Source organism: Mesocricetus auratus, unplaced genomic scaffold (assembly GCF_017639785.1).
Source record: "Mesocricetus auratus isolate SY011 unplaced genomic scaffold, BCM_Maur_2.0 Super-Scaffold_100022, whole genome shotgun sequence".
NCBI classification, from domain to species: domain Eukaryota; kingdom Metazoa; phylum Chordata; class Mammalia; order Rodentia; family Cricetidae; genus Mesocricetus; species Mesocricetus auratus.
Genome location: NW_024429203.1, coordinates 29,350,894 through 29,375,303, shown reverse-complemented (window position 1 = coordinate 29,375,303; position 24,410 = coordinate 29,350,894). Strand labels below are relative to the sequence as shown.

General features: G+C 44.9%; 1 protein-coding gene across 1 annotated transcript in view; it reads left to right on the top strand.

Annotated features, from left to right (window-relative positions):
* The window catches only part of Dixdc1 (DIX domain containing 1), a 76,181-nt gene that overhangs the window by 17,901 nt on the left and 33,870 nt on the right, over positions 1-24,410 (top strand). The window contains 7 exon segments of the mRNA XM_040729697.1: positions 4,305-4,473; positions 4,476-4,511; positions 9,560-9,685; positions 12,415-12,646; positions 13,700-13,807; positions 19,949-20,070; positions 22,238-22,386. Of these exon segments, the coding sequence (XP_040585631.1) occupies positions 4,305-4,473; positions 4,476-4,511; positions 9,560-9,685; positions 12,415-12,646; positions 13,700-13,807; positions 19,949-20,070; positions 22,238-22,386 (942 nt within the window).

Below are 24,410 nucleotides of genomic sequence, written 5' to 3'. Positions count from 1 at the left end.
TCAGATTAACAAGAGAGAAAAATGCATTTAAGGGAACTAGCATAGCTTTTGATACAGAATAGATGCTCTGAAACTTGTTAACTGTTACAATTGATGCCGTGGATCCCTTCATCATAGATAGAACATCTACATCAATCAGATTAACAAGAGAGAAAAATGCATTTAGGGGAACTAGCATAGCTTTTGATACAGAATAGATGCTCTGAAACTTGTTAACTGTGATGCCGTGGATCCCCGTTTGTTGGAAGATCCCAGCAGAGATTGACTAATATGCCTCTCTGCTGTCTTGCCATGCACCAAATAGAGAGGACCAGTGGTCAGTTCTGCATCCTAGACAATTTGCTTCTTTGCAGCCGATGCAAGGCTATGGTTACTTAAGAAATTATCTTCACCTACTGAAAAATCATGTCCCTGCACAATGAAGTTCTGCAGTAACTTAGATGTAGGCCTGATAAAATGTGACTAATGGTCAGGTGTTGGTGGCGCACGCCTTTAATCCCAGCACTCGGGAGGCAGAGGCAGGTGGATCTCTGTGAGTTCAAGGCCAACCTGGTCTACAGAGTGAGTTCCAGGACAATCTCCAAAGCTTCAGAGAAACCCTATCTCAAAAAACCAAAACAAAAAAAAAAACAAAAACAAAAAACAAAAACCTGTGACTAATGATTCTCTCATTGAAGCAAATATTTGTTGAGTACTTGTTATTCTAAGAGGCAAATAGTTCTGAACTGTAGTGACTCCCTGCAGAGATCTTATTTCATATCTTAGGTCTTTGGGGTTCACTGACCTCTTTGCCTCCTTTGCTCCTTCACCTCTTGGACATCAAGCTGGGCTAATGCCTAATGCCTTGTCAGTGCTCTGTCCATCCCCTTGTAGTACTCTATGCATCCCCCCCCCCAGGAAGCAAGTTTGTGTGCAAGTGTGTGTGTGGGGAGTCAGAAGCTGATGTTGAGATGCCTTCCTCTGTAACTCTATGTGTTATTTTTTGAGACAAGCTCTCTCATTGAACCTGGAGTTTTGGTAGGCTGTCTGGCCAGTGAGCTCCTATGATTTTCCTGTCGCCTGTCTTCATGCCAGCGCTAGAGTTATAAGTGTGCACCACCACTCTGCCCAGTTTTTTTTTATGTGAGTGTTCAGGATCCAACTTGTATTTGTACCAGCAGCTGATCCACTGCCATCATCTCCCTAGACCTCCTGCAAACTGTATAAAGGTATGAGATCTTTGTAGTCCCATGGGTTGCACTCAAATGATTAGTGAGCCAATTGAATGGCACACAGAGTCCTCAGGGAGTCTGAGGTATGTGAGAGGATCAGGGAAGGTTCTATTGAAAAAGTAACGCTTGAGTTGAGACTAAAAAAAAAAACCCAACATTAACAGGCAGAGGGAGGTGCAATGGTGAGGAAGCATGATGCATTTGGGGGGAAATGTGTGCGGTTTGGACAGACTGAGGCATGACAGGGACATGGAGGAGTAGGGGGTGATCACACAAATCATCACAAATGCCACAAGGTCTACTCCCATTGCATGGCCAAAGCACCTAGTGAGGCCTACTACAGGATAGCCAAGAAATGGGATTTATCTTAAGGATAACAGGAGAACAATGAAGAACTTTAAGCAGGAATGCTTAGAGGATGAATTAAAGGTGGCTGATAATTATATATAGGCAAGTTAAGCCAGGTGTGGTGGCACAGGCCCATAATCCCAGCACTTGGAAGGCAAAGGATCTCTGAAGTTCTAGGACAACCTGGTCCACTCCAGCCAGGAATGCATCGTGAGGCATTAGTGTCTCAAAAAAATTAAGTGAGAAAGATACAGGGAAAATGATTAGGAGTTTTGTGTGTTTTGTTTTGAAACAGGAGCCAATGTATCCCAGGCTAGCCTCAAGCTGGCTACATCTCCCAAAAGCTAGTATTACAGGTGTGTATCCCCCCCAATTAGGAGTTTTGCCACCTCAGTGTTACTCTTCATGCTCTTTTTGCTCTTAACTTGTTTCCATTAAACCACAGCATTCATTGCAGAGATGCCCTTTGCCCAGCTGCCTCAGGTAGGACCTTGGAACATTATGTATCAGCTACTTTCTGAAGACGGGTGTCTGACTCAGGTTGTTGTGCAGTGAGCTGGATAGCAAGGGGCCTTTGTAAGCATGGGCAGTGTTTACTGGATTTTAGAACTGGACATGCTGTGTCCTAGTTCTGGGGACACTGGGGAACTTATGTCACTTCTCCAAATCTTATCCATAAAATGGAAATAGCATTGCTTTATGGTCATGGTAGTTTGACTGTCATTAGCTCCATAAGCTCATAGGGAGTGGCACTATTAGGAGGTGTGGCTTTTTGGAGCAGGTATGACCTTATTAGAAGAAGTGTGTCACTGTGGATGCAGGCTTTGAGTTCTCATGTATGCTCAAGCCATCCCCAGTGTTTCAGACCACTTCCTGTTGCCTGTGGGATCAAGATGTAGCTCCTTCTCCACTCTCAGCTCCTCTCCCACACCATGTCTGCCTGCATGCCACCATGTCCTGCCATGATAATAATGGACTAAACCTCTGACACTGTAAGCCTCCCAATTAAATGTTTTTCTTTATAAGATTTGCCGTGGTCACTGTCTCTTCACAGCAATAGAAATCCTAAGACAATGGTTGTATGTATATGTATATATATTTTATATGTATTTATATATAGTATACATAATACATAAAATATATATTATATATATTTGAGAATAAAATTAGGTGATATTGGTAACAATAATAATGGCTAGGATTTGCATTGGCTGGCTCAGTGGGCAAACCTACTTGCTGCCGAATCTAACATCCTAAGTTCAGTCCCCAAGATTCACAAGGTGGAAGGAGAGAACCAACTCTTGCCAGTTACCTTTTGACCTCCACATTTGCCACCATGTAATGTGCACAAGCACACTCACACAAAATAAATGAAATGTAAAAACAATCAACCCTTTGGTAAGCATCAGTTTTGTGTAATTCTAGATACATTCATTGAGTCTTTAAACCAGAATTAGTAATTAAAATAGAACACAAGAACTAGGACTGGAGATATTGCTCAAGGGTAGACCACTTGCCAGCACACACCAGTCCTTAGGTTCAAGACACCAGAAATGATGTTTAGTTTGTTTGGGCTCTCAATAAATGCTATATTGCTCCTGCTGATTCCTGCTAGCCATTGCAGGTCCTATAGTTTACTGATGGATTATTGCATTAGCACTGTCTCCCAGTGGCAATTTCCAACAATCAACAGAGAAACTAACAAAGATTTTATTTGAGCCCCAGGAAGCAGCCAATAGGTAATTTCCAGCATCCTTTCACCAAGGAAGTTCTTGAGACTTAGACACCAGCCATACTTCAACCAAATTATAATTTAATATAATTAGCCCTTGAACTTAATTTTTAGGTTCAGGATCTGAGACTGTTACACAAATGAGACATCAGCCATCTGGACTGTGATATTGTTTGTGTGCTCTTCAGATAGCAATGTCTGTCTTCTGACTAGATGGGAACAATAAACACCAGAATACATGTCCTGTTTAATGGGAAATGAAATGTGTGGGGTTGTGTGCGGGTTGGAATGAGTTCCTCAATGTCTCAACCAAAAGCCTCCTAGGCTCCTGGTAGCACAGGCCCCGCCTTTATATGAAGGAAAATGCCTCTCAGTCCTCAGAGAGTCACTGTCCACTTTATGGTTTTCTTTTCCTTCTCTGCATCAGTCTTACGTAACCAGATCCTCTTTGACAATATAAAACACAGATTAAAACTAACTCTGTAGCAATCCTAGGATTATGGGCTCAGGAGGGTAAATCTTCTGTTGAGTGTGAGAGGACTGCACCCACATCTCGTTCCCAGGAAAGCAGCTGAGGGAGGCAGCACTGTGCTTGAGTCCTGGTTCATGTCTGGTTCCACAAGATCAATTAATAGGCGTGTCATTGTCCATTGTGCATAAAGTACATGAGGAACTGTGGCTGCAAAGCATGGTGGCCTGCTGGCAGCAGTGATTGTACCTGAATACTGGCTGGCATCCTGGACTCAGCCTTGATCCCTATCAGCAGAGCATGGAAAGTGGGAGTGTCTGTGTCTGCAGTGCTGAATAAATCAGAGATTACCTTATCCCTAGGTGTTAGCCCTAAAGCTAGACATTTGGGAATATGCCCTGGACCTGATCATGACCTCTTAAAGCCATTCTCTCCTTCCTGATATAGATTCTACCTCACTCCCTCATGCTGCCTTATAGGGACAGGGCAGGGGATAAGACTGATATGCCATCTTTCCTTTATCTCCCCACCTTTTATTTTCCAGCAACAGCTACAGGCCTATGTGGCCTGGGTGAATGCCCAGCTGAAGAAGAGGCCATCCGTGAAGCCTGTGCAGGACCTGCGACAGGATCTCCGAGATGGTGTGATCCTGGCCTATCTCATCGAGATCGTTGGTCAGTTGGCCTTGGACTCTGATGCTAGTATAGACGAGAACATGACCTCTTTCTCCTCCATGCTTCCTTCAGAGCAGGTTGTTCCTTCTTTAGAATACATGGTGCTGGAGTTGGGAAGACAGAAAATACTTGCCCAAGGTTAACTGATATACTGGTCAATAAACACTGTGTGCTAGGCACTGTATTATGTGGGGAGATGTTAGCCCTGGCAGTGCCCTCAAAGGTTTCCAGTCTAATTGAAAAGCCTGGGAAGTGAGGTCCATTTTATACTACTATACTTCGTATTCTGATGGGGATTAAAACAGAGAGATACCTTGCTTTAGTCCTAGGGGTTCAGGAATGGCGGACCAGAAGAATTCATGTCTAAATAGGGGAGGAGGGCTTCCAGAAGAACTGCTGTCTAAGTTAAAAACAGCAGTGGGAGGGCTGGAGAGGTGGCTCAGCAGTTGAGCATACAGGCTGCTCTTGCAGAGGACCTGGTTCAACTCCTGGCACCCATGGGGCAGCTCACGGCCATCTATAACTCCAGTGCCAGGGGAACCAACATTTTTTTTCTGCACAAATATACATACAGGCAACACACACACACACACACACACACAGAGAGAGAGAGAGAGAGAGAGAGAGAGAGAGAGAGAGAGAGAGAGAGAGAGAGAGAGAGAGAGAGAGCAAAACAAACAGATAAAAAACAGAAAAGGGAATAGATAGCATTCAGGACAAAAGAGAAAATGTCAGCATCAAAGGGACTCATGTGTTTTCACAGATGGGTTTTTTAATTTCAAGTCTTGTTCTTATTAGGGTCTTATATGTCCAAAGTGTTTGTCCATATCTCTGTTATGATTTCTCTCACTGGCTGACAGTTAGGCATGATATAGACTGAGCTATTGAAGAGAATGTTACTCTATACTTTGTTTTTATGGTTCCACAAACCCCAGCTAAATGCATGGAATATGTTCTCAAACATTTATTACTGTCAGTGGACATTGCTTGTTGTCCTGGAGGTAGGTTGTGTGGAAGAAGCTAGTTTGCAACAGACAGCCTATCTGCGAATGTTTTTTTTTTTTTTTTTGAGGCAGCTTACCATTGACCATTTGTAGTGAGCGTAGCAGTGGCAGGAGTAATTACTGCTGCTAGGATGGAATGCTTTCTATATTTTGGGGGTTTATTTGACCACCACACCCTTAGGAAACAGATATTACTATTTCCGTTTCCAGAAACAAAAGGGAAGATCTATAAAAATAAATTAATTAGTGGGTTCTTAATAAGTATGAGTAAAAAAGCGAAGTTTGTTATTTTGATTTCTTTGTGATGTGGGTTTGAATTCAAGTGGAGTATCCATAGTCCAAAATGCTTGGGACCAAAAATGTTTCAGATGTTGGAATATATATATATGTGTATACGCACACACACAAACAAACACACACACACATATAGAGAGAGAGAGCACTTACAACTAAGAATTATGAAAAATCCAAAATCTGAAAATATCCCAAGGCCAAATGGTGATGGTGCACACCTTTAATTCCAGCACTCAGGAGGCAGATGCAGGTGGCTCTCTGTGAATTCGAGGTCAGCCTGGACTACAGAGCAAGGCTCCAAAGCTACACAGAGAAACACTGTCTTGAAAAACAAAACAAAAAAAGAAAGAAAGAAAATTCCCCTGAATTAGGATTTTTTTTGGAACACTAGTATGCTGCTTAAAACATTCCAGAATTTTGGGTTGGAGAGCTGGTTCAGCAGTTAAGATCACTGGCTACTCTTCAAAGGACCTGACTTTGAGTCCTCTGGAATTCAACGTGGTAACTCAACCAACCATCTATAACTCCATTTCCAGGGAATCTGATGCCCTCTTCTGGCCTCCCTGGGTATCAGGTACTTACATACACTCATATACATAAAATAATAATGTTTCAGATTTTGGAGCATTTGTGAGTTCAAAGTTTTAGATTACGGAAGATAAACCTGTACTATTTTACTGATGAGGTTTACAAGGTTCCGTAACTTCACAAGTTCATATAAATTTAAATATCTAATTAAAGGTGCAGATCTAGATTTGTTTTAATTGCAGTCCTGGCTAGAGAAATGGCTCAGCTATTAAGAGTGTATACACTGCTTTTGCAGAGGACCTGAGTTTGGTTCCCACCACCCAAGTAGGGTAGCTCACAGTCTTCTTTAATTCCAGATCCAGATCATCCCTCTTCTGGATTCCAAGGTCATCTGCACTTGTATGTGCGCGCACGCGCGCGCGCGCGTGCACACACACACACACACACACACACACACACACACATAAATCCTGAAGTCCATTTTAAGCATCTCCCCTTATTTAAATAGGTTACATGTAGACTAGCAGGAAATTTAGGTGCAAAAGGATTAAAAACAAACGCTCTTCATCTACCTGTCTTTCTTCAACAGTCAAGTTGCAGCCACATCCAGAGGGGAGAACAGTGAATGCCGGTGCTCTTGGCTCACTTTCTCCTTTCCTTGTGTCCAGGATCCAAGCCCAGGGAATGGTGCCGCCCATTTTTAGGGGTTCTTTCCACCTCAATTAACTTAATCAAAACAGCCTCTCAGACATGGACAGAGAGGCTAACCCAACATAAACGCTTCTCAATGGAGAGACTTGTCCCCTAGGTGGTTCTGTACCCTGTAAAGTTGATAATTGGTGTTAGCCATAAGTTAACCATCCTTTGTTCTGGAGGTAGCCAGTATTGTTTCCAGGGATGTTCTATGAACCTGGAAGGCAATAATGATATGTTTTTATTTTCCCAAGATCCAGGTTTTAAACAATCTGTGTGTGTGTGCATGTGAGTGCCCGCACTCACACACACAGATGCAAGTTTCTGGAAATTGATCTTGAACATGCTAGGCAAGGCTCTATAACTAAGGTATATCCCCAGCCTAAAATAACCTCAAGGGAACTGAGAAGATGGTTCAGTGATGTGTCATGTACAAGCATAAGGGTTGGAGTTTGACTCCCTAGTACCCACCCATGTTTAAAAAGCCATGCTTGTTCACAAGTGTACCTATAACTCTAGTGTTGTGAGGGGTGGAGACAGGAGGATCACTGGAGAGTGCTGACTGCCACCCTAGCTCCAGGTTCAGGAAAAACAAAATAAATAAAAACCTGTTTCAAGGGAATGATGTAGTGACAGAGCAAGATACCTGCTTTTTCCATAGGTGCAGTCATGCACACATGTATGCATACCACACACCTCATATACACTCATATGTACATAACAGAAAAGAGATAACCTCACAGTCTCTCCATAATTTTGTATATTTATCCTTCAGCTTTTTCTTGAGTTCTAGACATGCATATACGGTGTCCTGTTCACCATTGTTGTTTGAATGTCTTATGGGCAGCTAACCAGAACTTTGTATTTCCTTGCCCATACCGTGACCTTTACCCTCCCTGTCCATCCCCACCTTTGTCTTTGTCAAGGAACACTTCATGTCATTCTCTCATTTGTCAGGCAGAACTCTTAAGAGTCATTCCTTAACAGTCAGGCCTTAACATGTACCTTCTGCTTTGTATTCAAAATATACTCAGGGTCTGACTTCTGGCCAGCCATTCCCTTCCACTTTAACCCTTGCCATCCTTGTCTCTTGCCTTGAATAGTTTGACTATCTTTCTGACTAATCTCTCTGTTTCATCCCCCTCATGATCTACACACAGTCCACTCTGGAAAACACAAACTAGATAATGTAACTGCCCTGTCTGAAAGTCCCCACCGGCTTTTTACTATCCTGAGAATAAAATTCAGGGACTGTTCCTGTGGTCCCCAAAGTCCCGTGTAACTGGCCTTGCTTATCTTGGTGGCCTTTCCTGAGTCTTGACTCTGATAACTCCACTGTAGCCACACTGGTCTTTTCCATCTGAGACAGGGCCTCATGTAGCCCAGGCTGGTCAAGAACTTGCTATGCAGCCATGGGTAACTTCAATTAACCTGATTTGGTTCCTGATCCCCCTGCCTCAGCCTTCCAACTGCTGAGGTCACAGGCAATTTACTACATGCCTAGCTAGCCACACTGATGGCTTTTCCTCTAACATAGGCTGAGCTAATCTACCGTGTTGGAGTTTGTCTGTATGGCTCTTCAGCATGGCATATACCCTTCTGTCTTAGTTAGGGTTTCTATTGCTGTGAAGAAACACTATGACCACAGCAACTCTTATAAGGAAAAACTTTAATTGTGATGGCTCATGTACATTTCAAAGGTTTAGTCCATTATCATTATGACAGAGAGCAAGGCAGCGTGCAAGCAGACCTGGTGCTGGAGAACACACTGAGAGTTCTTACATCTAGACTCATAGGCAACAAGAAGTGGTCTGAGAACCTGGGTGTGGCTTGAGCACATATGAGACCTCAAAGCCTTTCTCCACAGTGACGTACTTGCTCCAACGAGGCCATAACTACTCCAACAATACCACACCTCCTAATAGTGTCACTCAGGTTGGGGGCCATTTTCTTTCAAACAACCATACCTTCTTAAATATAAAAGTCTGTTATTCAGACTTTTCAAGACTATATTATCAGAAAGACCATGATCATTATTCTTTTCTGTCTTTATCCTTGCCCAAAATTATATTAAACATTGACTTATTATAGTATAGATATAAACTAGGAGGGAAGGCACATTGTTTACCTTGTTCCCTGCTCTCTGTAATACCCAGTATAGTGTTTGGCACACAGTGGCTACTTATGAATATGTGTTGAATTAATAAATGTACACACAATAACTTCACAGAGCTGGGCAGTGGTGGCACACACCTCTAATCCCAGTACTCGGGAGGCAGAGGCAGGTAGATCTCTGTGAGTTTGAGGCCAGCCTGGTCTACAGAGCAAGTTCCGGGACAGGCTCCAAAGCTACACAGAGAAACACTGTCACAAAAACAAAATTAATAACTGTTGGTTTACATTTGAAAGACCAAAGTGTTCTAGAAGTCTTTCATTTTTCTCTTCTCCAACCACTGCCCCTGGTCCACACACCAGGGCTTCACTCACTTGTTCATGGGGAATTTTAGTGTTTGCATCCCCTCCCTTGTGCCTTGCTGCTGTGACACCTTGATATTGTTCTTACTTATGACGTTATGTGTTGTTGCTTTTCCCCCCTCTCCTAACAGCAGGAGAAAAACTGAGTGGAGTCCAGTTGAGTCCCAGTAACCAACAAGAAATGAAGAATAATGTGGAGAGAGTGCTACAGTTTGTAGCTTCCAAAAAGATCCGTATGCATCAGACTTCAGCTAAAGGTTAGTTAGTACCTTCTCCTTGGGGAAAGAAATGCAGTTCTTACCAGTGCTAACCAGTATGAGAAGCTCCCTTGGCCATGTGTCAGTGGGTCTGAGCAGAGTGGAATAGAATTAGGCCCATGGTCTTATATCCTTGTTTCATGAAGACAGGTACCCTCTTGGAAGACAGTGATGGAGTACTAAAATCCCAGTGCTCCAGAGACCTGGCTGGAAGTAGCAGCTCTCTATTAATTTGAATGGAATATAGATATGCTTGAGTGTGTGTGTGTGGGAGAAATAATGGTACAAGAATAAATGACAAAATTGAGATATTAATTTTGGAATGTCTCGTTTAAATTTTCAAAGATGAAGATGGATTGCATTCTTGAGATCTTTGGGTTTTATGATCAAGTACTATTACAAACCATCATAACTTATGCTTTTTCATTCAATTTCCTAGAAGAAACTCTCATTTCTTCTATTTTTCTTTCCTTTCTTCCTTTCCTTTATTTTCTGAGACAGGATCTTATGTAGCCCAGGCTGGTCTTGAAACTGCCATGCAGCCAAGGACGACCTGATCCTCTAATCACCTCCTCAGTGATCAAATTACAAAACTGCACTGTCACCCAGCTCTCTGTGGTGTTGGGGACTGACCCCAGGGCTTTGTATGCTAGGCAAGCACTGGATCAACTGAGACACAACTCTAACACTGCCCAGCCACAATATATGTATTTTTGAGAGAGGGTCTCACTGTGTAGCCCTGGCTGGCCTGGAATTTTCTGTATCTTAGGCTTTCCTCAAATTAGGTGTTTCTCCTGCCTCTGTGTATTAAGTTATAGGATCAGGATCAGAGATGTGTACCACACTCAGCTTAAAAGAAAAATATTTTATAGCACTTCTTTTTTTGGCTGTGAGAATATTCCAGACAGACAAAAGGGGCCCTGCAGCTTTATATGTGGTCTTCTGTAGCAACATAACCCTTAGCCCAGACTGTAAGGAAGGAGCCATGTAGGGGTCCTTTGAAAGCATAGGCTCCCTTCTCCTTTTGATGCTTTTCTAGAAGTGACTAGAACTGGTTCTGTTTCAGCACCAGCGTTTGGGTCTGTTGCCTGTAGTTTTGCTGAGAATGAGGGCTAGAGGGAACCCTTTCATGTTGGATTATTGGTGTTCTGTATGTTTGAAGTTACTCAGGTGAGCAAATAGTGACCATTAAGAGCATTTGGTAGAAGATATCAAATAGTCCTTTGCATGCTTTGTACATTTGAAAGGCTATAAGGTCAAACAATGGAATTGTATTCATTTCTTTGCATTAACTTTAACCAGATCTTTCACAATGCATGTGTGCCCTCCTCGTGAGAGAGAGTGTGTGTGTGTGTGTGTGTGTGTGTGTGTGTGTGTGTGTGTGTGATTTCCTCTTTTTTTTCTAGGGCAGAATGTAGAATGCAGCGATAGCTTTGATCTGGTCCCCATGTGGAGTGGGCTTGGGGATCTGGCCCAGTAAAACGGGCTATTTTAAGGGAACACTGCCGTTCATTGTCTTTTGCTTGAAGAAGCTTGGTGTTTCCTAATCATTTTTACTGCATCCATTTCCCCCCTCCAGTCAGCTGTCCACATCACAGCTGGAGTGAACTAAGAGCACAAATCCTTGTTCTACTGCTGTGCATCTAGAAGTCACCTGGATAAACCTGGCCTCTTTCCTCTAGCCTACCTGTCCCAAATGACCCAACCTCTGATCCCTCCCTCCCTCCCTCCCTCAGCTTTCCCTTGTCCTGTTGAGCTCTGGGGCTCCAGCCATACTGAACTCTTTCACTTTCCCCACCACCGTGCTGAATCATATGTATAATGCATGCCACATAATACTTAAAAGATCCCCTAAAGCCACATTATAAGCAAGAAGGACTGAAAATAATTTTAATGCTATGTTTTATGTAACCCAGTATGTCCATAATATGATCATTTTACTATGGAGTAAACACTAAACATTACTGAGATATTTTACATTTTACTTTTATTTTTTATGTGTATAGGCATTTTGCCTGCATGTATATCTGTGCACTGTGTGTGGGCCTTGTGCTCTCAGAAGCCAGAGGAGGGCATCAGATCCCCTGGGACTTGAGTTACATATGGTTGTGAGCTGCTGTGTGGGTGCTGGGAATCAAATGGGGGTCCTCTGGAAGAGCAGTCAGTGCTCATCACCACTGAGCCCTCTCTCCAGCCCCACATTCTCTTTTTATGCTCTCTGAGATCTTTACATTTCCATGTGTGTGTAAGGTATTTACTTAATACTTAGAGTACTTGCTTAGAGCATACTACAATTCACAGTAGTGACATTTAAGTGCTTAGTAGCCTCCTGTGGCCTACAGCTCTCCTAACAGATGATATCACCCTATTATACTGATCTCTAGACCTTGGCATGTACCTTCTCTTGAACTGTCCTTGTCCCTTCTCCCCTATTAGCTAATAAAGCATCACCCACAATCTCAATGGAGGACTCACTCTAGTAATACATCTAAACTCTAAGATTATCTCCTCAAAAACTGCTGAAGACCCCTGTACCTCTCTCATTTAACCACTTTATCGTCATACTTTATTGTGATTGCCTTTAAACCTTCCGTGTCCCTTGTTGAACATGGCCTTATGAAAATGGAGACTGCCTGCCTAGTTTACTAGACCACCAGCGATATGTAGTAAATGCATCAGTCCACAGCCTCTGCCTCCCTCTTAGCACCTTCCCTTGTCTTGTCCTTTAGATATCGTGGAAGGAAACCTGAAGTCCATCATGAGGCTGGTCCTTGCCTTAGCAGCTCATTTTAAACCTGGCTCCAGCAGGACAGTGAGCCAGGGGCGTGACTGCAGAGCTCCTGTGCAGAGTCACCAACCACACTGTGCTACTGCTGTGGCCCAAGGAGCTGCGGCTGCTCTGGCTGATGTGTGCCATGACATGTCTCGCTCAGGACGGGATGTCTTCCGGTATAGACAGAGGTAAAAATCTGGGGAGGGGAGCTGGTTCCTCTCTTTGGTATTTCTTTGCTTAGATAACAGTGCAAGTAGGAGGAAATGTCAACTAAGGAGACCCACACTGCAGAAAAGAAAACAGAACAGAGTGGAGGTTCGGAAGAAGGTTTGGAAGGGAAGTCCTAATGAGAAAAGCTTGGCCTTTTTTTTTTTTTTTTTTTTTTGACAGTTCTGGCTAGTGAACCTAGAGCCTTTCACATGCCAAGCAAGAGCCCCACTACTATGCTATATCCTCAGACTTTTTATGTCTTGCTTTGAGCCAGGGTCTCATGAAGTTGCCCATTCTGGCCTTGAACTCACTCTGTAGGTCAGACAGGCCATGAACTTTGTGTTCCTACTGTCTTAGCTTTCCAAATAGCTGTGATTATAGGCCCACAGCTGCAAGCCAGGCTAACCCTTTTCTTTCGAGATGTTTATTTCACAGCTAGAATAATGTAAGGAACCACGTGTGCAAGTCTGTTCTCATGCCCAAAATTTAAATATATGTGGTTGGCACAGTGTGTTTTCTTCACTAGGAGACATGTAGTCCATCTGGAGGAGGCTGTATCCTGGAATGTATCCACAAGGCCAATCTGTCTTGAAATTTCATGGCAGGAAGTGTTTTGAGGGTCGTGTAGTTGCTAAAGGAGAACCCAACCCCAAGGTGTTGCAGAGATTGGCAAAATCACTTCTTTCGTATGTTTGCCTTCTCTTGTGGTTTTAAGTGCCTTAGAAGGAGTTTTACTTTGTTCACCTTTTAAGTGTGTGCGTGTGTGTGTGTGTGTGTGTGTGTGTGTGTGTGTGTGTGTGTGTGTGTGTGTGTGTGTAGAAAGGATCTTGCTGTCTACTGGTCTCAAACTCCTGATCCTCCTGCCTCTGCCTCCTGAGCGCTGGAATGACAGGTGTGTGCCAGGCTGCCCAGCTGCCTTCTGCGTCTTCTTTCCTGTAATGCACACTGAGTGGCCGGATGGTTCTACTTGCAGAGCTGACATAAACTGCAGGGCTGACACGGTCTCCTTTTCTGGTTCCCCACCCCCTTAGGAACAGCAGCCTGGATGAGGAGATTGAGAACCCATACTGGAGTGTCCGGGCACTTGTGCAGCAATACGAAGGGCAGCAACGGTCCCCGTCTGAGTCTAGCTGTTCCAGGTAATTGTGGCCTTACATTCCGTACCTTTAGAGTCTTGGTAGAAAACTTCTTGGGGATTCAAGTAGCAAGACCAAAAGCACTAAGTCACCCGTGGGGTTGAGCAACATATCCTGCTAGGTTTGTGTCTGGGGTAGCAAGGGAGTGAAGAACGAACAAACATTTAAAAAAATGACCCACAAACACCAAAAAGTTGGGGTTAGGTGGGATGTGCATACTTCAGTGTATTTATTAGGTGCCACAGAGGGGGAGGAGCTAGCTAGTCTTGATAGATCTCTAAGTGAGCAGTCTGAGGCTATATTCATCCAACGTCCAGGAGTTGCTGGTTTTTGCACACACTGGTCAATAATTTGCAAACTTGCACACTGTCAACATTTGCATTCAGACCTGAGGAAGCCTTTACCAGTTCTGAGCCTGACCACTCTGAGGAAAGCTTTGCTGATTTTCCATAGGTCTGAGGCATTGGTCCTTGACATGACAGTGCCCATGCCGGTAGTACTTTCATCCAGGTCTTCATCTGGTCTTTACATATTCACTCATGGCTTCTTCAGCTCCCCACAGTTGGGTGTGTGTGTAGCTTCTTGCAAGGGTCCTTGTCTTGCCAGAGGCCCTGGATTCACCCCTAGTATTGAAAAACAAAAAGCCCCTAACCTGTTTTACTTTCCTCAGTTCATGTTTGGTATTCAAGGACCAGCTCTCAGCAAGGCCTGTCTGGCTTGGTGTTGATAGGAGCTAATGAATTTCCCCCACACAGAAACTGCAGCATCCCAGTGACAATAGTTAGCTTTGGCCACATGGGGGTGTGACTGGGTCCTTCAGTCTAGTCCAGCCCAGTGTTTGTGCATCCGATGCTGGTGTTTATGATAGCCAGTTCCTGGGGCCCTGTCCTGCAGGCTGAGTCTGATTCTTCAGTTACAGCCACAGAAGGCTGGAGAAAGCTCCCAGCAAGAAAGGAAATTGTGCAGGACTGTTTGACGCATGAGCATTTCCACGTTCATTTATAGGACTGTGAATTGGGGCACATTAGTATGCATTTAAGTGGGCTATAGGTGTTTGTGACTCGTAAAGAGGCTGTCTGCTTCCCTTAGAGCAGTGCAGGGGCCAGAGCCGGACACTGCTCTAATAAAAGCCTAACCAATGCCAAGTATAGTGGCAGAAAAAGAGTAGTTTTCTGGCTCATGGAGAGTATGCCCCTGTAAACACATCCCCAGCCTACTTGCTAACTTGATTTTGTTGCTAAATTGTAATGAGCATATCCTCTAATGATCTTTTCCCTCCTACTCCAACCCAGCATAGTCTGATCTATTTAAATTTAATTGTGCCTTGTGTGTATTTTCCATGTTTCTTTCTTCCTCCTGTTTCTTTTCCTCATACAACCCCATCCTATTTTGACAGACCATTTCCTAAATTTATGGAAGTCCCGTGGACCTCTTTCTATCATCTTAATATACTGCTAACCTAGCTTAACTTTACAATGTTTACATATAATGGGTGTGGTTTCTATTTCTAAAATGGATCTACAACATACAATTCACCATTAAACATTTTAAGTGTTCGATGTAATACCTTTACAATTTTGTGTAAACCCTATCTCTATCCAGTTAGAAGACATTTTGACCAGACCCCAAAGAAGCTTTACCATGAAGCAGTAGGTGTGCATTTAATGAGACTCTAAACCATTGCATTTTTGCTTGTGCCTGGGACTATCTTTGGCTTAGGACAGAATCAAAGGCTGTTCTGTTGTATAATGAGGTCTATTGCTTCCTGCATCTCTGCTGGCCTCTGGCTCTCCTGAGCCTGACTGTGCCTGAGAATTAGGAGGAGAAGGGAAAAGAGTTGGAGTCTCCTATGGCTGCTTCCTTCCTCCAGGCAAGACTTGGACTGTGCAGCTGTGAGATCAGTATGGGGGACCCACTAGATACCAGGCTGTGTTAGGCTAATGGCAACAGGTAGATGTGTCAATGATTACATTTCCCTATCTGTTTTCTCTCCTTCCTGATTTTGCCATGTTCTTCATGGTAGTCAGCACTCTGCCTATTTCTTCACTGACCCCTCAGGAAAGGAGAGGGCTTCTAGCAAGTTCTGCCATTTGCCCACTTCCATTTGGGCACCTATCGACCCTGTGACCGCTGGAAGAACCTGGAGTCTTGGAGCTGTTGCAGCTTTGGGTGGGATATAGCTGCGAATATAAGATAGACATCCTGTGGTGTCTTCCCTTGCTGCTTCCCCAGCTGCTTCTCAAGGGTGCCCTAGCAAAGCTCTACCCTCCTGTTGCTCCAGTAAACAGGCCAGACTCTCAATGTAGGGGGTCGGGGGTCGGACATAGGAACCGCCAGAGGGGAAGGGAAGTGAGAGTAGCAGAGAGGAGGGCATTCTGCAGGTTTGCTGGTGGGAGCGGGAGGGGGGCACCAGTCTCAATCCTGACAGCGTTTCCCAATATACAGAAAGCGGGGTTGAGCTCCTCAGGCTTAGATCAGTCTTAAATCGTGTGTCCTAGGAGGGGAGGGGTCAAAGAGGTGTGGCTACTATGTCTTTGCTGCTGTGCTTCTCGGCACCAGGACCATCAGATCCATGCCGTTCTGCCACCGCGCTGCCCATCCCCCACCACTCCCAGGACTCTGGTCCCCCTCTGCCCAGCCAGTTCCGGACCGCGCCCTTGGCCCCAGCCTTGGCCAGCACCCCTACCTTTCTGCCCAGAGCCGTCGGCAACGCTTGGGTCAAGCTCAGCGCTGCCTGGCCGCGTGTGACAGCCTGGGGGTGGGGGTGGGGGGAGTAAGGAGAGACGGGAAGGGAGGGATCAGGAGGCGGCGCCGACTCAGGAGCACAGCACACCGGACTCCCACTCGACGCTCAGTGGGAGCCACCGGAGCCTCTCGCCCCGAGGGAAATGGGTTGAGATGCCGCTGCCTTGGGGAATGCTCGGAGCCGTGCGGCTGCAAGGACCGAGATGCAGCTGCCAGCGATCGGCCGCTGGCGATGGGAGGAGGCTTCCGCCGAGGCTCGGCTGCGGTGGAGTCTGAGCTTCAGGGACTGCGCGCTTCACCCCAGGGAGCATCCCGGTCTCTGGGGCCAGGACGCCCACCTCTGCCTTTCCTACTTTCTCCGGAGACCCCAGTAAATCGTTCCACGAGCTGGCTGATCTCTGGAGGCGTTCTTCAAGCCCCGGCGCGGGGGACATGGCAGACTTTAGGAGCGATGTGACTCTCAGCTTCCCACCTCACCCAGGGAAACAGGCTTGCTGAATCCCGAGCCAGGAGGGGACCATGGGAGGGACACAAGTCAAATGGTGAGAAGAAGCCACTTTGGCTCTTGAGGTGTGGATATGAGGGGAAGCAGGTCCAGGACCGGGGGACATGGTTGGCTGGAGACGAGATGATTGGGGGTGCTATTCGGTGAGAACAGGCGGCTGGTCTGGAGTTAGCACTACAAAACAGAGTGGTTTTAGGAATTTGGAGCCTACTCCAGGGCATTCACGCCATGTGTCTGCTGAGACACTTGGAGGGTCAACTGGACTCTTCCTTTTCGTCTAGTATCCATTTAAAAAATGGATGTAAGTCTAATTTGGCAGTGTCTTTGTTGGGGTTTGCTGGTCTGATAAATGAATATCGGCGAGATATTAGATTAAGAAATGTATGGATAGGACTTATTTGTAATCAGCAGTTCTCTGACCTCAGAGAGGATTATGATGGTAAGTGGGTATTATTTGCTTGTCAAGTATGACTTTTAATCTAGTTAGGGAGGAGCCCAAGTCTTACAATTAATTAGCATGAAGATGCTTTTCTATGATTTGAGGCCGAGGATTTAAAGTGCCTTCCTCTTCTAGGAGGTCTTACTACTTTGACACATGCCCCAGGATTTTCCTCCCTCCAAGGCCTTGATCGTGGCCATTTAGTTTCCTGGTCTTACCTCGGTAGCCTTACCCTGGCAGTCTCGTTTCAAGAAAAAGAAATGTTGTTTTCCTTTGCCTCCTCTGCCACTCCCCCGGTAGGGTTGGATATCCAGACGTCCGCCTCCTTCTGCCCTTATATGGGAGGCAACTTACTTGGAGGGAAGAGGTGGAACTGAGCATGCGTCTGTGCTTTTAGGAAAGCCTTTTCTCAGCTTCACAGATCCTCATTACGCCCTCCTTCCTTCTGTCTCACACATCCCTGCGGTCCAGCCAGAAGCAGGCAGTGGAACCTGTTATCCATGAAACCTTAGCTGTGGAAGAGGGGCGGCTGACAAAGGTGCTGTGCACCGGATTCCCAATTCCGTAAACGGTGAATGCCGGGTCCTGAGCACTGGTGTATCTCTCCTTATCAGCGATACAACCCTTTTACATAAGAGCCTTCCCAGCTGTGAACTCGCGCTGGCCTGAAGGTCAGATTGCCTACTTAGTGAAAATGGCTAAGAGAGTTCCAGAAAACGCTCAGCATGTCTGAGCTACCCCTCACTTCTCTCACCGGCATGATCGGTACACCTCCAGCTGTGGGAAAGCAGCTTATAGGAAAGACAAGACATAGCACTGAGATCATTTGGACCCTGGGGAGACACTAGTGCACAGGTTTTGAAGTCTGGCTGCTTCCACTGCACTTGTTTCTAGTTTTTTCTCTGGTTTGTGGGAAGAGGAAATGTTAACTCCTGCTTGTGGTTGTAAGGATTAGCCTGAGAGACTTCAGGGGCACATTAAGGGGGTCAGCGAATCCCAGGCACTTTCACTGTTGTCTGGGTGATAGATTTGGAAAGAATTCTTCAGAGGGGGCTGAGCCGGAGTAGCCATAGCCCCTGAGACTCTGTTAGTGCTGATGTTCTCATAGTGCAGCCTGAAGAGAAAGGGCTCTCCAGAATCCTCCGAACCTACGGGATAGACGCATTATCCTCATGTTCCCATCTTGTCTTGTCCAGGGGAAGATTTAAAAGCTGCTTCCCTGAAAATCTGAACACTTCCTCTCAAAACTACATTAGAACTCAGGGCTCATTGAAAGGTGTCTCAAGATAATTTGAAAATATAAAAATTATGACAAATTATAATAAAAATAATAAAATTATTAAGTAAGAGCTAATCAAGTAAACTTTGATCTAGCTGCCACTAGCGTGTTTTTCTCCTTTCGTCCCATAACTCTTCTTATTGTTTTAAAGATTTATTTTATGTGCACGAGTGTTTTGTCTGCATTGTATGTCTGTGCACCACACGTATGCCTGGTGCCTGTGCAGGTCAGAAGAGGGGGTCAGATCCCTTGGAGCTGGAGTTACAGATTGTGAGCCACTATGTTAGTGCTGGACTGAACCTGGTCCTCTGCGAAAGCAGTAAGGACTCTTACCCAGTAAGCTACCTTCCCATCCCCACTGTTCTTATCATATTCTGGATCACTTATCATATTCTGGATTGATAAATGACTGGCTCTCTGCCCATCCTGGCACTGCAATCACACTAGCAGTTTCTAACCGTCCCCTGCCATGACTCCTCTTTCGGGATTAACTTAGAGCTGATCTCTGGTTGCTTGTGAGAGACTCAGATTATTGATAATATGATTTTGATCCAGTTCCAAAAGCTAACAAAAACCAACCATCACCCTCTGAACATGGGCCTAGGAAATTATAGTGATGAATACCACAAAGCAAACCAAAACCAAAAAACAACAACAGCAACAAAAAATCCCCCCCCACACAGAACAAAACAGTCATTTAAAAATGACTTATTGCCTATTCTGGTAACTCTCATTTCAGTCAACAGACACCCTGGAGTATTGGAGCGATGGCTCAGTGGTAAAAAGTGCTTCAGAGGCTCCAAGTTCAGTTCCCAGCACCCACCTAGAACAGTTCATAACCGCCTGTAACTCCAGGTCCATGAAACTAAACATCCTGTTCTGGTTTCGTGGGTACCTGCATTTACATGCACCCCCTCCCCCACACAGACATAGAACATTCACACAACTAAAATGTAAAATAAGTAAATAATATGAAAAATTAAAATACTCCCAAGACTAGTTTTTTTATTTATTCTTTCAATATTTATTGAATTTATCCAACAAATATTTGTTCTAACTGTGAGTTAGGTATCATGTTAGGCATGGTATGAATAAGATATCTCCGGGGTGAGTTGTGAAAGTTGACTTCTATGTAACTGTGCATAATTGTTTCTCTTCTCTTTTGTGTGATCACAGTCTGACTTCACCCAGTCCAGTCCACAGTGCAAAGAGTGAATCCATTATAACCCAGTCAGAAGAAAAGGCCGATTTTGTGATTGTTCCCTCTGAAGGAATAGAGAACAGAACAGACAGAACAGGTACCACCTGCCCGCCTGCCTGGGTTGCTTCAAGGGAAGGCTTTTAGCCTGAAGACTTCAGAGGTTCTGACTATCTACTTGGAGCTTTCTGGCTGTGTCTGTCTTCACAGTCTGTGCATGTAGGGTCAGGGTCAGCTCGAGAGGGCTCTAATGCCTTTGAGCCAATTAATGTAGTTATCCTCTTACAGAATGTCCTTTCTTGTACCGAGCTGTCAAAAAAGCTCACAGCAGCCTAGAGCAGCCCTCCCTTATCTGGCTGCCTATGAATTAGGAAATGACATTGGGGCAGTCAGAAGCCTTATTTGGGTAAATAGTTTTTTTATTATTCCTATTTTATGAAGATGGCTTTGGTTCTCCACTAACTTAGGTTGGATCCAGGAATACATAGCTTGCACTAAAATGCCCATGAGAATTTGTACCAAAGAACAGGTCTTGGTATGAGGGCTACAGAGAGGACCACAGAGTTCTCGTTTAAACTTTTGAATCTGCCTCATTTATCTTCTTTTTCTTCTCCCCCTACTTAAACATAAAAAGAAACATGGATAAGGCAAAGTACAAGTGTTAGGTTGATATACACTCATGCAAAAGGGTTGCAATGAAACTGAACCCCACAAAAGAAAATCTGAAATGAAATTCTTCTTTACTCTGCTTCCCCTCAAGCCAAGCATTTGTACCAGTCAGTCATAATCTGGGTGTGGTGGTGCACATCTGTAATCTCAGCCCTTAGGAGATGGAGACAGGTAGATCACACATTTGAGTCTGTTATAATCTGGGTGTGGTGGTGCACATCTGTAATCTCAGCCCTTGGGAGATGGAGATGGGGTAGATCACACATTTGAGTCTGTCATAACCTGGGTGTGGTGGTGTACATCTGTAATCTCAGCCCTTAGGAGGTGCAGATGGGTAGATCACACATTTGGGGCCAACTACACTACCTAGTGAATTCCAGGCCACCCATGGAGTCAGAAACTCTTGAGGGTGTGGAAAGAGGGGAGGGGCATTTATTGAGTACTTGCATTATTGGATACTACTGGGTTCCTCATGTTTTACCTCTTGTAATTTTTACGGAAACTCAAAGGATTTGCTATGCACCTCTCGGAAGTAAAGAAGCTCGGTCAAAGTTTACACCCACCTGCGCTCCATAATGCACATTGAATGGTGATGCATGCAACTAGTATAAAGCAGACGAGGATGCGGGAGCAAAGAGGTCTTAAAGGCTAGGAAATACACTGGAGAGTAACGTTAAGACTGTGAGTGCACTTTACTAATTTTATTTCAGGATGACTCACAGGATGTTGTGTGGAGAAGGTTCAGTTACAGCTCAGAGGGGTGAAAGGAATATGTTTGCCTTAGTTAGGGTTTCTGTTGCTACGATAAAAACAAAACACCACTACCAAAATTGACTTACAGAGGAAAGAGTTGATTTGGCTTAGCGGTTACAGTGCATTATGGGAAGAAGCCAAGGTAGGAGCTCAGGGCCTTGAGGCAGGAACTGAAGCAGATACCATGGAGATACATGGCCGCCTGGCTTGCTCAGTTGGTTTCCTTTTACATCCCAGGACCAACTGCCCAGGCGTAGCCCCACCCCACAGTGGCCTGGGCCCTCTCACACTAATCATTAATTAGGAAACGCCCTACAGATTTACCTACAGGCAGTCTGATAAAGGTGTTTTCTCATTTGTGGCTCCTCTCCCCAGCTGTGTCTAGGTTTGTGTCAAGTCAGCAAACACCAACCAGCATAGGGTTGGCTGAACCACAGGCTCCTGTCCAAAGCTCAAGGCACCAAAAGGGATTTTGTTCTCATTTGCATCTGACAATTCCTTTACTTGTACATCTGCCTCTGGGAATGTCAATTCCAAGGAGCTGGGAGTAAGGTCTTGGTGTGCCATAACAAGTCTGCAGGGGCACGAACCCTGCTACTTCCCAGGGTAAGGTTTAAGAGGGCGGACTTCCCTAACCCAGCTTGTGTTTTCCCGAGCCTGGTACCCCAGTTAACAGCCAGTTCTCTGTGTCTCACAACCCCACCTAGTGGAGAGTCCAGTTTGTCTGTGCCGACAGGTTCAGAAAGCAGGTGACCTGAACCTGTGGAGTACACTGAGCCCCGCGGCTGCCTGCCGGAACACCCTCTTCTTCAACATGGACTATCCTCCCACCTTTCATTTCGCAGACGAGACAGACTCTCCATTATCCCAAGACTGGAGGCCGGGGAGCCCGGGAACGTACCTGGAAACCACATGGGAAGAGCAGCTATTGGAGCAACAAGAACATTTAGAAAGAGAAATGGAGGAAGCAAAGAAAATGATTTCTGGACTGCAGGTAGCTCTTCCCTTTGCAGCTAATTATTCCTTTTAAGTTGGTGGTATCAATTGGCAAAGAAAAAAAACCCACCTGATTTTAGCTGTGTGTGAGTAGTACACAGAGAACGAAAATTCCTTATTTGTGAATGTTTTAGGTGGACTTTGGAACTCTTGTTTACAGTCCAGCTGTTAGGATTTGTGCTAGCTCGGGAGCTCTGACTGACCCCTGTTTTGTAAGTCGGTAGGTGTCTTTTATACTCTTATAGACCTGCAACTGCAACTTTCAGGAATTCAGCAGCAGAAAGGTACGAGAGGCAGTAATGCCACCAGGTTTCCATTGCATCTAGCTGAGGGACTCGGCTCCCTCCTCACGCATCAGCAACCGATGCCAAGGCAAGTGCTGTGCTAGCAGAGGTTTTCCTTGAACAACACAGCCCTTCAGTTGTTCCTATACCTGTGCTACCCACCGAGGGAATCTCCCCCAGAGCCCACCACATGACCCCCTCCATCCTCTGTCCTTATTCGATTGACACTGCCTGGAGGAGCCCTCGTAGTGTGCTGAAGGCCCTGAAATCGTCTAGGAATATTCCATTCTGTTTGTGCTGGGAACTGCACCAGTTTTGAATTGTGAAATATTTATGGACACATAAACAAAGCGCACATTATGCATGAGGCTCTGGCAGGCTGTGGAGGGCGTGCTCCCAGCCAGCCTGCAGCAGGGTGGGGACACAAAAGGTTCCTAAAGAAAAAAGAAGATGGGTGCTTCGGTGAAACAGTTTGCATAATGTATGCCCTAGGAACCCATACCGGTTGGAGGAATGTTTTCATCCTCCTAAACATTCCCCAAGAAATTTGTCGTGTTTGCTTTTTGCTCTGTATTAAGATAATTCTTTAAAAAAAAAAACTGTTGGATTCCTTTCTGCCACTCCAGTAAGGAATATCTTAATGATTTGCTCTTGTTTTAATAGGAAGTGTTCTATGAATTTGGGGGACTTTACCTAGCCAGGTTTTTCCCTGGGCTAATTTGCATTGTGTAAACAAAGCATGGATAGCTATTAGGTTGGCTCTGTTTGATTTGCATTCCTTAGTCTGGAAGAAATGCAATGACTGATGAAACAGAAAAATGAAAAAAGAAAGTAAGGCAGAAAGGCAACATCCTAATATTTCCTTCGAACAGAGGAGTTTTAATTCACTGCCACGTGATGACAATGAGGATTCAGTCTCACTGAAGAGCACTGAAGGGCTCCCAGCATCCACTGGGCTCCTTAACTCTTTCAGTGATGAACAAGTTGTATGTCAGGTCACATCCAGGATTTGTGACTTATTAGTATGCCATAATTATAGACCACTGAACAATCTGACACTGGAGTTACAGTTTCTGCAATGTCCCGCAATGCCCTGCAATGTCCCCTGATGTCCTTGCCTCTGTAATTCCCTGCAGCCCTGGAGCCGTCTGCCTGCTCACCCATTCCTCTCACCATGACTCCATGGGAAAACCAAGTTCATTTGGCTTTCTCAAGCATTATTATTAGTGTTTAGTAGAGGAACCACTGGTGCGATTTTAAAACATTCTTCATCATCATGTATGATGAATTTGTGTTATAGCTATTGAAAGAGGTTTTATTTAACCTCTGAATCTGTCTTTCAAGTTGAAACAAAACTGTGACAAAATGAGGACAGAATTTCCCATCTTTAACTCACCTGATACATCTTGCAATACCTACCTGATCAGGCAGATCTCTAAATTTGAGGGTAGTATACTGGGATGCTGCTTTAAGAATAAGATTCTGGGCTGGAGAGATGGCTCAGTGGTTAAGAGCACTGGACACTGTGGCCGCTCTTCCAAAGGACCGAGGTTCAATTCCCAGCACCCACATGACAGTTCACAACTGTCTGTAACTCCAGTTCCTGGGGCTGTGGCATCCTCACACAGACATACATGCAGGCAAACCCCCAATGTACATTAAAGAAAAATAAGATTACAAGTCTGGCGAGATAGCTCAGTAGGCAGAAGCATGTGCTGTGAAGCCTGAGGATCTGAGT